The 12,060-nt window shown below is 46.4% G+C and overlaps 1 protein-coding gene across 6 annotated transcripts in view; it reads left to right on the top strand.

The window, feature by feature from the left end:
• Positions 1-12,060, top strand: part of LOC138295275 (uncharacterized) — a 304,183-nt gene that overhangs the window by 201,682 nt on the left and 90,441 nt on the right. For all 6 annotated transcript variants that reach the window (XM_069233470.1, XM_069233468.1, XM_069233467.1 and 3 more), the window contains 3 exons: positions 4,142-4,312; positions 8,227-8,397; positions 11,426-11,596. In XM_069233470.1, the coding sequence (XP_069089571.1) occupies positions 4,142-4,312; positions 8,227-8,397; positions 11,426-11,596 (513 nt within the window). The remainder of the gene's footprint in view (positions 1-4,141; positions 4,313-8,226; positions 8,398-11,425; positions 11,597-12,060) is intronic.

Below are 12,060 nucleotides of genomic sequence, written 5' to 3'. Positions count from 1 at the left end.
CTTGTGGGCGTCATTGTATGCCCGCTCAGCAGCAGTATTTGGGTTCCCATATGGTGTCATTAGCCAAGGCTGGATGCCATACCCCTGATCAGCTGAAAGAGAAACACAGAATGGTATCAATTAGATGTAGGAGTTGTGTTGTGTTGTCTGTGACTATTTTGTGTACTAATGTGACAACCTATGGTTGTTGGTGGAAACTTTGGCATTGTTTTTTTTCCTTGGCTGAGCAAGTGTTTGTTGTCTAACTGTTTGTCAGCAGGATGTATTGGTTTCTCAAGTACAGTGTGCCCTCCCTTGCATTGTGACTTGTGACACAGGTGTCCGTGTGTCCTCACTGGGGGTGTGATGATAGTTCCATGCAGAGTTGAAACATGAAAGGGTATTAGAAACGTTCATATGAACATACCCAGGCCATCCCATCCCTTAAAAGTTATGCATTGTATTAGTGTACAGGTTATTGTGAGACTTCCAATTTGCAAGGTGACATTTAGGCAACCACAGTCATGAATGTCTTCACACTAAGCTGTGGAGTAAATTCAAATGTGTGAGAGGTTCAATGGTGACTTGTGACACATGGCTAGTGATGTGAGTACCTCAGTGTGTTCCTGTCTAGGTGTTGCTATTGTGGTGTATGTGTTGTTTATCCTAGAGGGTTTCTGTGCAGTGAGTATATAAGTAGATTTTTGTCCTTACCAACAAGTAGTCCATTGCCATACCGTCCATCCTGGAAGTGTTGGTTGATGGTGCAGTGACGGAAGATGAATGCGTCATGTACACTCCCAGGATATTTAGCCACAATGTTGCTGATCAGTCCTTGGTGATCGACTATGGCCTGCACGTTGATGGAATGTGTGTGCTTCCTGTTGCGGTAGAGGTGTTCACTCGCAGCAGGTGGCACAAGGCGTACGTGTGTGCAGTCGATTGCACCAAGGACGTGCGGAAAGCCACTGATGGCGTAGAACCCCTGTTTTGTTTCCTGCTGCTTCTGCAGTGTGTTTGGGAAGCAGATGTGGCGGGGTGTCAGTCCAATGATGGCATCCAGTACTTTAGGCAGGAATGCGGAGAAAGATGGTTGTGAGATTCCACCAACCAGGGCACCAGTTGTCTGAAACGAGCCACTTGCCAGCAGGTGAAGTACGGCAAGCAGCTTTGTTTCTGTTGGGATAGTGCGGGGAGTCACTAAAGTGGGGGCCAATTGCTGTTCAATATTTGTCAGCAGCTGCTGAATGGCCTGCCAGTTCAACCGGTACCTCTGGATGATGTCTTGTTCCCTGAGGCCATGCAGGGTTGTTCTTGGGCGGAATATCCTCTCCTGCCTTCTGCGCTGTCTTTGGGGTCCCTGCTGTTGTTGTTGTGGCTGCTGTTGTTGCTGCAGGGCTCTGCGTCTACGTGCACGCTGAAGAAAAATCACCTCCATGTCTCCCTGTTGCTTCTCTGCTGCTCTGTTGTTTGTTCTGTGTGTTCTGATTAAGTACAGGTGTGTTTGCCCCATTTTAACGCCTGCCCTGACCCAGGCGTTAAAATTTCACGATATTCGTGCTTTGCGCCATTTTTTTGCGCCGCCTGCCGCGCGGGAGTGATTTTTGCCCTGGAGCATAAATACCACGCACCGCTATGTGCGTCTGTTTTTGGACGGGAACGCCTACCCTGCATGTCATTAACGCAGGGCGGGGTGCCGCTTCCAAAAACTGGCGCACATAGCGCCATTTTCCTGGTGCGCCGGATCTGGCGTCAGGGTTTAAATATGGGGCAACGTTTGCGCTGAAAGTGCGTCAAAATTTTTGACGCACATTCGGCGCAAACGGAGTATAAATATGCCCCTGGATGTCTCTCTCATGGCCTCTCTTTGGCTGGTGCAGTTGGAATAGGCCTTATGGCTGCTCCTGGTTTTCCATCTCAGATGTAAAACCCACTGTCAAACAGCAGATGATGCCTAACTGCCTAGAGTTTAATCTATGTGAATCTATCTGAATCTGTGTGAATCGTTGTGAATCCCAGATCCTTTTGGTTAGTACCAACTCTCTTTGTAGATCTCGAAACTCTGGCCCAAAGACAAGTGTACCTCACCCCTTACTCTAGCAGTAAGAAAGCTGGTCCTCTAACTGCTGCCCTTTATTTCCTGTACTGCTAAGCTGTCTTCTCCCTTTTGCATCTTTCTTTCACCAGGTGGTGACTGTGAATTATTTTGTTTCATATTTGTAGCTCCTTGATTTCATAATTGCCACACTTCAAGGTGCACAAAACGCTGCTGTAAGGCATTGTCTCCTCCCACATCTGCAAGCCCTCATCCTGTGCTCCTGGTGACACAGTGGGCTGTGGAAGGGTGCCCAGGCCCTGAGCTTCCACCACTGCACCTGCCAGAGCTCTGATATGGCTGCTTTTTCACCCAGTCAATCAGGGGACCCTACTAATGTCTGCGGGACCCCATCCCTGGCCCCTCACAACATGGCGGCTTGAAGAATTGAGCCCAGGATGGGGACTTCCACTCCAGGGACAGGTCACAGCTTCCTTTCCCAGCGAAGCAGGGAAGCCCTGTCCTGGGCACTTTGCACATGGCGGGCCAGCGCACGGACACCAAATCCTGGGGTCCTCACCCTTATCCTGCCAGAGCACCATGCATTATTGTAGTCTGTGCACACTGAGTGACAGAGGGGGGCATTCAAGAGAATATATCTGGCTCCTGGAGCCCTGACTGGGCTTGAAGGTTCACATGAGCCCTTATTGGGACTTAGTTGGGAATTCTGAACACAGTTATGTCAAGGAAATTACATGTTTTGTGTATTTATTTTAAATACAACACGTCACCAGTGATGTTGGCATGGCACATTTTGCAGCACCCAGGTAGGCATGGTCAATTACCTCTAATTATAATTTTGCTCAACCCTAATGCTAACTGCAGGTAAAAAGTTCTGATGGTAGCAACAGGTGACATATTGATTGATAACTGTAAATAAACTTGAGTATTAGCAACGACAAGTCATGATAGAGTCACTCTTAATGTCCACTTCTGACACACCTAGTGATATCCTGCCTTAAGCTGATTCTCTTGCACCAGCATGAAGGTGGGGTGATCTTCTGGGGCATCACAGCATGTTTAGGGTGACAATAACACGCTTCTCTGCCCCCCTAGTTCTAATCTTAGGTTCATTTGTCTCACTCCCTTCGTCCTGGGTATAAGGGGGGTTCTCTGTACCTATCTCTTCCATGTATGTGGTACCTCTCGATCCTAACCCCAGTTCAAGTCCTGGCTCCGCTCTACGTGTCCTACATTTAAATCGCACACTTGTACCCAGTCTAACCCTAAAACTAAGCCCCCTCTTGGTCCTTAGCCAGAGTCCCAGACCATGCTCTGTATGCACCTCTCACTTATCCTGTAATGAGGCCAGTCTGACTTACGCGTGAGTGCTAAGCATCAGAAGTGGCCTCCTACATTTCCAGGCGATCGGTTATTCGGGTGGTTTATTTTTTTACTGGTATGAAGGCCTTTATTTTGTATGGGCTTATGAAATATGGAAAATATTTCATGGGTCCCTGTGAAATATGAGAAATATATCTGTTTACTGCCTCAGTGATTGCAAATCACTTTGACTTACCCTGCTACTAGGTAGGAGGCCTCTTCAGTATGATGCACAAGAAAACAGCATAGAAAAACCCACATATGCACACCCCCCTTGGACATATGTTGTTTATTTCCTTTTGTTGAGAGGGAGGATGTGAGGAGCAAAGTGACCCACTCAATGCTTTGCCTCTCATGAGTCAAGTTCCCTTCTCACTCTCTACAGTGGTGATAAATATGTTATTATGTTTTCTATCTATCTATCTATCTATCTATCTATCTATCTATCTATCTATCTATCTATCTTGTCTTTTCTGTCTGTAGCTATTGGGGGTTTAGGCTGACAAGAGGGGCAACAAGTTGCGGTCATTCCATACAAATCAGCAGGGTGGGAGGTAAGAATAATACCGTAACTCACTCCCTTATGACTTTCCCTGATGATCATTCCAATTAAAGTGTACATATTTTCCAGCGAACTGCTCATTCCTGGGTTTGTGTCTTGTTGTCCTGCAGCAAAGGGTGGTGGTGGTGCTTGGAAGGACCAGCTCCAGTTGTGACCTCTCTGTGTCTCTTTGTCTCCCGCAGCGTAAACCAGTGTACCTTCACCGGTTCCTGCATGGAGGACCTGTCCTGCCTGCTCAGCTCTGCTCCATCACTCACAGAGCTGGAGCTCAGTGATAACGTACTCGGTGATGTAGCGGCGCGGCTGCTGTGCGAGGCTCTGAAGCGTCCAGGCTGCCGAGTCCAGAAGCTGGGGTAAGCGGCCCGATGTGCTCTCCGGTGAATGGTCCTCTCACTTTGATGTTCTCCACACCCGTGCCCTGTCTCACCTCTCCCTGGGCCCAGACTCCCTGCTGAAAGCAAGTGACCATACACTGCATTTAAACACTTAGGGCCTGATTTAGAAGTCGGCGGACGAGTTACTCGGTCACAACGACGACAGATATCCTGTTCACCGAAACTTAAACCCCCTGGGATATAATGAGATTTATATTTTTTGGCAGACGGTATATCCATCACCTTTGTGATGGAGTAACCCCTCCGCCGAGTTCTAAATCAGGCCCTTCTTAAGCACTCCCTAATCCAGGAGTGACCGGGCACTGAGCAAAGCACTAATTAACAAACATCATTACATTGAAAAAGAAAGATTAATTAGTAAAGGAAAAGTAAAATAATTACATTCTCAACTAAAAACATTGATACACGTTTCTGCAGGAGAACCCCAAGTATGGGGCTTGTTTAGAGTATTGCAGGCCGCCCACATAGACGACACAGGCCTCCGTCCCTCCAGCGGAAGATCAAGGGGCGTATGTATGAGAGGCTTGCTCTGACATTGCATCACTTTTTTTGATCTCTGGTGGCACAAGCCTCTCAACCATATCTATGAGGCCAAGCAAAGCCAGTTCGTGTGGCTTTTCATGGCTTCATAGATATGGAGTAAGACAAAGCTGCCAAAACCTTACGCCTCCCAGAGCGGGCGTAACAACGAAAAATATTCTGCAGCAAACATAGAAAGAGGAAAACGCCTCTCGAGATTCAACCTTCCTGCACAAGAACAATCCTGCATGTAATGGCGACATCGTTGCACCATGGTGCAAGGGTCCTGTGGTGGCACTAGGCAGCAGATTGTGCGCCAGCGCAAAGGACAGGAAGGCACTGGTATTTCATAAATACAGTGCATTCCTGCCCTTTCACATTGGCGTAGGGCAGCGCAGCAAGAAGAGTTGCGGTGCTGCCCTATGCCAATTCCCCATAAGTATGTTGAAGGGTGGCACTTGGTTTACTTCCACAACTTTCTTGGTGATGGTGGGTATCAAAATGCAGCATCACAGAGCCTGTCCTAGTCACGGTGAGCCTTCTGGAGCTCTGATGTTGGTGACCCACTGGCAAATGGGCAGCAGCAGGGATTCTCTCATGGCCGAAGTCGGCTGAGCCTCCATCATGGGAAAACTGGTGGTTTCCCTACGTATACCTGAGGTCGGTGACCTGTGACTTTTGCTGGGTGGGAGAACCGCAGATTTAAGGCGTCCTTCCCATCCTGCCAACCAATAAATGACTATTTATGCTTCAGATACACAGGTGCTTTATAACAAATAATTTCTAATTTTTGGTCCTCATGCATGGAAGGACAGAAGGACTCCAGCATCCTTTCAGCTCTGGACAAAATAACGGAAACTTAAAGCATCCCTACAGCACTAGTGAAAGGTAAGGAGACCTACAGCATCCATACAGCACTGGAGAAAGGAGAGGAGACTTACAGCATCCCTACAGCACTACTGAAAGGAAAGGAGACCTGCAGCACCCCTACCGCACTAGGTAAAGGGAAGTAGACCTACAGCATCCCTACAGCACTAGGTAAAGGGAAGGAAACCTACAGCATCCCTACAGCACTAGGTAAAGGGAAGGCGACCTGCAGCATCCATGCAGCACTGGAGAAAGGAGAGGAGACTTACTGCATCCCTACAGCACTACTGAAAGGAAATGAGACCTACAGCACTCCTATAGTACTAGGTAAAGGTAAGGAGACCTACAGCACTCCTACAGCACTAAGTAAAGGGAAAGAGACCTACAGCATCCATACATCACTGGAAAAAGGAGAGGAGACTTACTGCATCCCTGCAGCACTACTGAAAGGAAAGGATACTTACAGCACTCCTATAGCACTAGGTAAAGTGAAGGAGCCCTACAGCACTCCTACAGCACTAGGTAAAGGGAAGGTGACCTACAGCATCCATACAGCACTGGAGAAAGGAGAGGAGACTTACAGCATCCCTACAGCACTACTGAAAGGAAAGGAGACCTGCAGCACCCCTACAGCACTAGGTAAAGGGAAGGAAACCTACAGCACTAGGTAAAGGGAAGGAGACCTACAGCATCCCCACAGCACTGGGGAAAGGAGAGGAGACCTACAGCACCCCTACAACACTACGTAAAATGAAGGAGACCTAAAGCATCCCTACAGCACTAGTGAAAGGAAAGGATACCTACAGCATGTCTACAGCACTATTGAAAGGAAAGGAGACCTACTGCATCCCGACAGACCTGGAGTAAGGACAGAAACCTACTGCATCCCTACAGCACTGGAGAAGGGAAAGGAGACCTACTGCATCCCTACAGCACTGGAGAAAGTAAAGGAGACCTACAGCACTCCTACAGCACTGGAGTAAGGAAAGAAACATTCAGCAGCCCTACAGCACTGAATAAAGGAAGGGAGTCCTACAGCATCCCTACAGCACCGGAGAAAGGGAAGGAGACCTAAAGCATTCCTACAGTACTAGGTAAAGGAGACCTACAACATCCCTACAGCACTAGGTAAAGGGAAGGAGACCTACAGCATCCCTGCAGTACTGGCGAAAGGAGAGGAGCCTACAGCACTACTGAATGGACAGGAGACCTACAGCACCCCTACAGCACTAGGTAAAGGGAAGGAGACCTAAAGCATCCCTACAGCACTAGCTAATGAGAAGGAGACCTACAGCATCCCTACAGCACTAGTGACAGGAAAGGAGGCCTACAGCACCCTTACAACACTGGAGAAAGGAAGGGAGACCTACTGTATCCCTACAGCACTTTAGAAGGGAAAGGAGACCTACTGTATCCCTACAGCACTGGAGAAGGGAAAGGAGATCTACAGCACCCCTACAGCACTGGAGAAGGGAAAGGAGGCCTACTGCATCCCTACAGCACTGGAGAAGGGATACCTACGTCAGCCCTACAGCTCCAGAGAAAGGTAAGGATACCTATGGCTTTCCTACAGCACTGCTGAGGTTTTCAGTACCTGAGCTTGTAGTGCTGCTGTTTTTCACTGCCCAGATTGTGTCATACAACACTTCAAGTTCAGGAAACTAACAAAAGAGCTCAAACAGAGGAGGGCTGTGTTAGCTGCATAAGGAGTCTGTGCTCATGTGTTCACAACTATGTTAGCTGCATGCTGTCTGCTGTATGTACCTAAACCCTTGCTGCACCTTTACGGTTATACATGCCTACATTTTATCTTAATCATTCTCAAATGCAAATCCCGGAATTAAGCCCATTTGGTGGGTGAGATAGCAGCAAGCTGTCTTTGTATTTTGGTGTAAGCACTGCTGACATCACTTCTAGGAGCCCTGGGAAGAGGGTGTCTCCGGGACACAAGGAGGCAAAGGAGGAACCCATGTGTGTAACTAGACAGGTGGAAGAAGGGAAAATGAGGAAAAGCAGGGCTTAGGAGAGAACCTCCCAAATAAACACCAGCGAACGACCCCAGTCAATGGAAGTAATACCACAGTCTCCCCTTTTTTATTTGAAGAAAAGTATGCCAGTATTGTGCATCTTTACGTGTAAACATTGGTGGTTTCCACTCTGTGTGTGTGTATGTGTGTGTGTGTGCACGTATGTGTGTTTCTATGTGGTTGTGTGTGTGTGTATGTAGTGTGTGTGTGTGTCTGTGTGTCTGTGTGTACGTGTGTGTGTGTCTATGTGGTGTGTGTGTGTGAGAGTGTGTGTTTGTGGTGTGTGTGGGGGTTGTGTTACTATCCTTGTGGGGACAAGGGTGTGATAACACACTCATGCTGTGGGACCCTGGTTGCACTGTGGGGACCTTTAACCCAGTGGTGTGTGTGTGTGAATATGTAACTCATATAGTGCACTCTCCCAGCACTATCCTCTTCAATGTACTCACTCTTTTCCAGGATTGGTGAATGCTCCCTGACTGGTTCTTGTTGTAGAGACCTGGCCTCTCTTCTAAGCACCTGTGAGTCTCTCAGAGAGCTGGACCTGAGCGACAACGAACTCAAGGACTGTGGAGTGAAGCAGCTGTGTGAGGGGTTGACACATCATGGCTGCAAAATACGGAAACTGGAGTGAGTAGGCAGTGCTGTTGTCAGAATATACCAGTTACATACTGTGTGTGAGGTCCACTCTCCTCTCATTCTCTATAAACTCTGATTCAACCTCCCCCATTCCACATGATTCCCCAGCTGAGCCAGGATCCTCCTTTCTTTCTGGCCTTTGTGGAGTCCAACTCTGGATCTCCAGCCAAGAACAGTGCAAGGATGCTCAATGCCTCAGACACATTAGATAATTGGTAGCTGGAACACTCTTCATTCACTGAGAAAAATATGATTTTGGGCCTTTTTTCATTTATTTGGTCTCAACACTAGGTACTGCCCTAAAGCTGCTACCTTATTTCACCTGTGTGCCATTATCAAAGGTCACCTCTACTAATTCGTAACAGTTGTGCAAACTTGTGCATGAATTTGGCAGCCTTTGTTGTCCAGCAATTTGGTGGGTAGACTTTGCCCTATATGATATTACAGGAAGAGTTCATGTGACCTTCCATCCTGATACTATCTAGTGACATCCATGAAGTGAAAGACAACTGGAATAAGTGCCATATTAAAAAAGGGAGCTGCCATAATATGCCAGAGTTGCAGTCCTGTGGCCCAATTCATGAAGGTAAAGTTAGACCAACAGCTTAACTTAAACCAAAAGTCTAACTTTACTACTTTTCACAAAGGTAAAGTTAGACCAAAAGTCTAACTTTACAAGTAGTAAAGTTAGACTTTTGGTCTAGATTGCACTTTTGGTCTAAGTTGCACTTCTAGTGTAACTTTACCTTTGTGAATACTGAAAAGTAGTAAAGTTAGACTTTTGGTCTAAGTTAAACGTTTGGTCTGTTATACTTTGGTCTAACTTTACATTTGTAAATCAGGCCCACGGTGTTTTAAGTACTTAGGGTACAGTAATAGTATGTCTATTACAACAGTGTGTGCCCAACTGCGGCTGTGGGTGCCCTTGCACATGTATCAGATGCCCGGATTCACCTTTGCAAATCTAGGGACAGCCTCACATGATTGATCAAAGTCCTTACTGTCCAGGCACAGCCTCAAAGACCCAAAGCCACTTCAACTGTGCCAGCAGCCACCTCATGGGCCCGGGAACAGTTTCAAATGCCCCAGCAGAGCCATCACATGCCCAGGTACAGCCATAAAGGACCTGGCATCGTCCCAGATAATGATGTCTTGTTCCAAATGTACAGGCACATCTTAAATGCCCAGACACAGCCAATTCCAGCCTTAATGCCCAGCTACATCCTCAGATGCTTGGGCACAACCTCAAATGCCAAGGCAGAGCATCCTACGCAAACCTTCAAATATTCTATCACAGTTTGTTTATACAGCGCTGTGCTCACCAATTACTTGCTTTCTTGGCCCCTGGCACTATGAAATGCCAAGATACAGCATCAGATGGTGAGACACAACCTCCATGTGCCCAGGAATATCCTAAGATGCTCATGTGTAGCCACGTACACCCAATGCAGCTTCATAAGTGCAGGCATTGCTTCATGTTTGGTGCATTCTTGCATTCCACGGACACAACCTCGAATTCCCTGCATCACTAAGCTCATTGAACATCTCAAACAACCTGATCAACCTCACTAATGCACAGTTAAAGCCTCATATACCCTGGGAAGGAGTATCCTTCGGCTCCCCAGCAGCCTCCTCACTTGCATGTGTCCTTGTACAACAAACCGCACCAGATCATGCTCTACTTCCCCGTGCAGATATTGTTCACAAGTGTCTGCACTTTGCATTAATAAATTTGAAGGACAGATGCACAGGCTTGCAGCCATGTGAGTCCCCAAGGTCATGGAGAGTTGAACAAATAAAGAAAACCTTTGCAGGACAATATTCAAAACCAAAGCTATAATGATGTATTCAAAATTAAGAATCATTACAGAAGCCAAAAAAAATAATTAGTTTATCAAAGTCAAATCAGCATCCACAATAAAGATAAAGTTAATCGAGAGATGTCATAACAGAAGTGAATTAGCCATAACCAAACATAGTTCAATAATGAACTACCATAAATCTACTCAGTTTATAAATCAAAGGAGATTAATCGACAAGAGCACCACCACTTAGTTTGCCTTGGAGAAAACAGATAAAGTCTTGAGAAAGCCTCTGGCAAGTCAAAGAAAAGTCTTTAAGAATAAATCAATTAAACTGACTACCATATAATCTGCCTTCTGAGAAATCAGCGAAAGGTCTGGCACACACCCTAGAAAGGGCACATTTTATAGTTTCAGAGAAGTGAGAATAATACACTCATCGTGCCGTGAAGTAGTATCGTAGGGCTACACTAACAAAGATTCATGGCATAAACCAATCAACATTGTAGAAATTCTTCTACATAAAATAAGTAATTTTAGGAAACGCATAAATCATGAACAAATGTTAGATACTGTAACACTACCAATGAGGGAAATTACATTACATTTTTTAAACAAACTAAACAATAAGCCATTGAAAGTAAACAAAATTTAACAAAATACAGTTGTGGTTTAGGCAGCAACAGCATTGTGTATTGCAACATGTGAGAGCATCTCAACATGACTTCCCCCTAAGGCACACCGACAAATACATTTTATTCAGTACAAGAAAACAATTCCTGAAATTAAGAAAAGGAAAAACACCAAATAGAAATGTGCATATAAGAACGTTGTTCATGCAATTCTAAAAGCCCTAAGTGACTTCAACTGGCCTAAGAAGAAACAACATCCATCAGCTATTGGGATCAAGAAGGATTGTGGCCCCTGGAGGTCTTCTGCTCATAGAGTCCTCTAACCCACTTCCTCACAGGGAAAGACAACTCTAGTTACTTACAAGGTATGAGGCAGACCACTCACCTAACACAGTTGGGGAGGAGCCACCAAACACCCCACTTCCTTCTTTCCTTCTGGGTGGCAGGTGGTCCAAACTTCAAGGAGGCCTCAGGTAAAGCCACCAGTAGCATTTGGAGTTGTGATACAGACTTTTTTGAATGAGCGAAGGATTGTGAAACAGTGTCACAAGTTGTGATGCGTGTGGTGATTTCTGTCCCCTGCAGGATCATGCGCTGCTCCCTCACTGGCTCGTCCTGTGAGTTTATCGCCACAGCACTCCTTGTAAACAGGTCTCTAGAGGAACTGGACCTGACTAGTAATGAGCTGGGAGACTCTGGAGTGAGACACCTATCTGAGGGACTAAGACATCCAGACTGCAGCCTCCAGAAGCTCAGGTGGGTGCCAGAGTGTATCTGTCTTATTGTGCATTCTGACCATATGTCCGTTTCCTTTCAGAGTTTCAGCCTTCAGAAATTCTGTCCTCTCTCATTCCTGCATGACCTGCAGGTCCATATTTCTTCAACATCGCTTTCTTCCCATGAATTATTTTTTCTGCTCTTCTTACAACTTTATGACCTTCAATTACTGTTTGTGCCTTTTAAGTAACCTATTCCTTCCTCGTCTTTCTACCTCCAGTTTGGGTATTCTTCTTTCCACTATCTCTAGTGAGGACCCTTTTCCAGGATGATGTGTGGGTATCTGGCATCCTATCCTCAGCCTCACTTGCCAACTACTTCCAGTCCAACTTTGCCCAAATTTCCTCTACGCCCATCCACTCCAACACCAACTAACCACATGGCCTCTTCCACATTCATCCAGATCTCATCTAGGCTCTCTCCTTTGTTTCAATGTGTCCTGC

Source organism: Pleurodeles waltl, chromosome 5 (assembly GCF_031143425.1).
Source record: "Pleurodeles waltl isolate 20211129_DDA chromosome 5, aPleWal1.hap1.20221129, whole genome shotgun sequence".
NCBI lineage: Eukaryota > Metazoa > Chordata > Amphibia > Caudata > Salamandridae > Pleurodeles > Pleurodeles waltl.
Note: the sequence above shows the minus strand (reverse complement) of the source record. Positions and strands in the feature narration are given on the sequence as shown.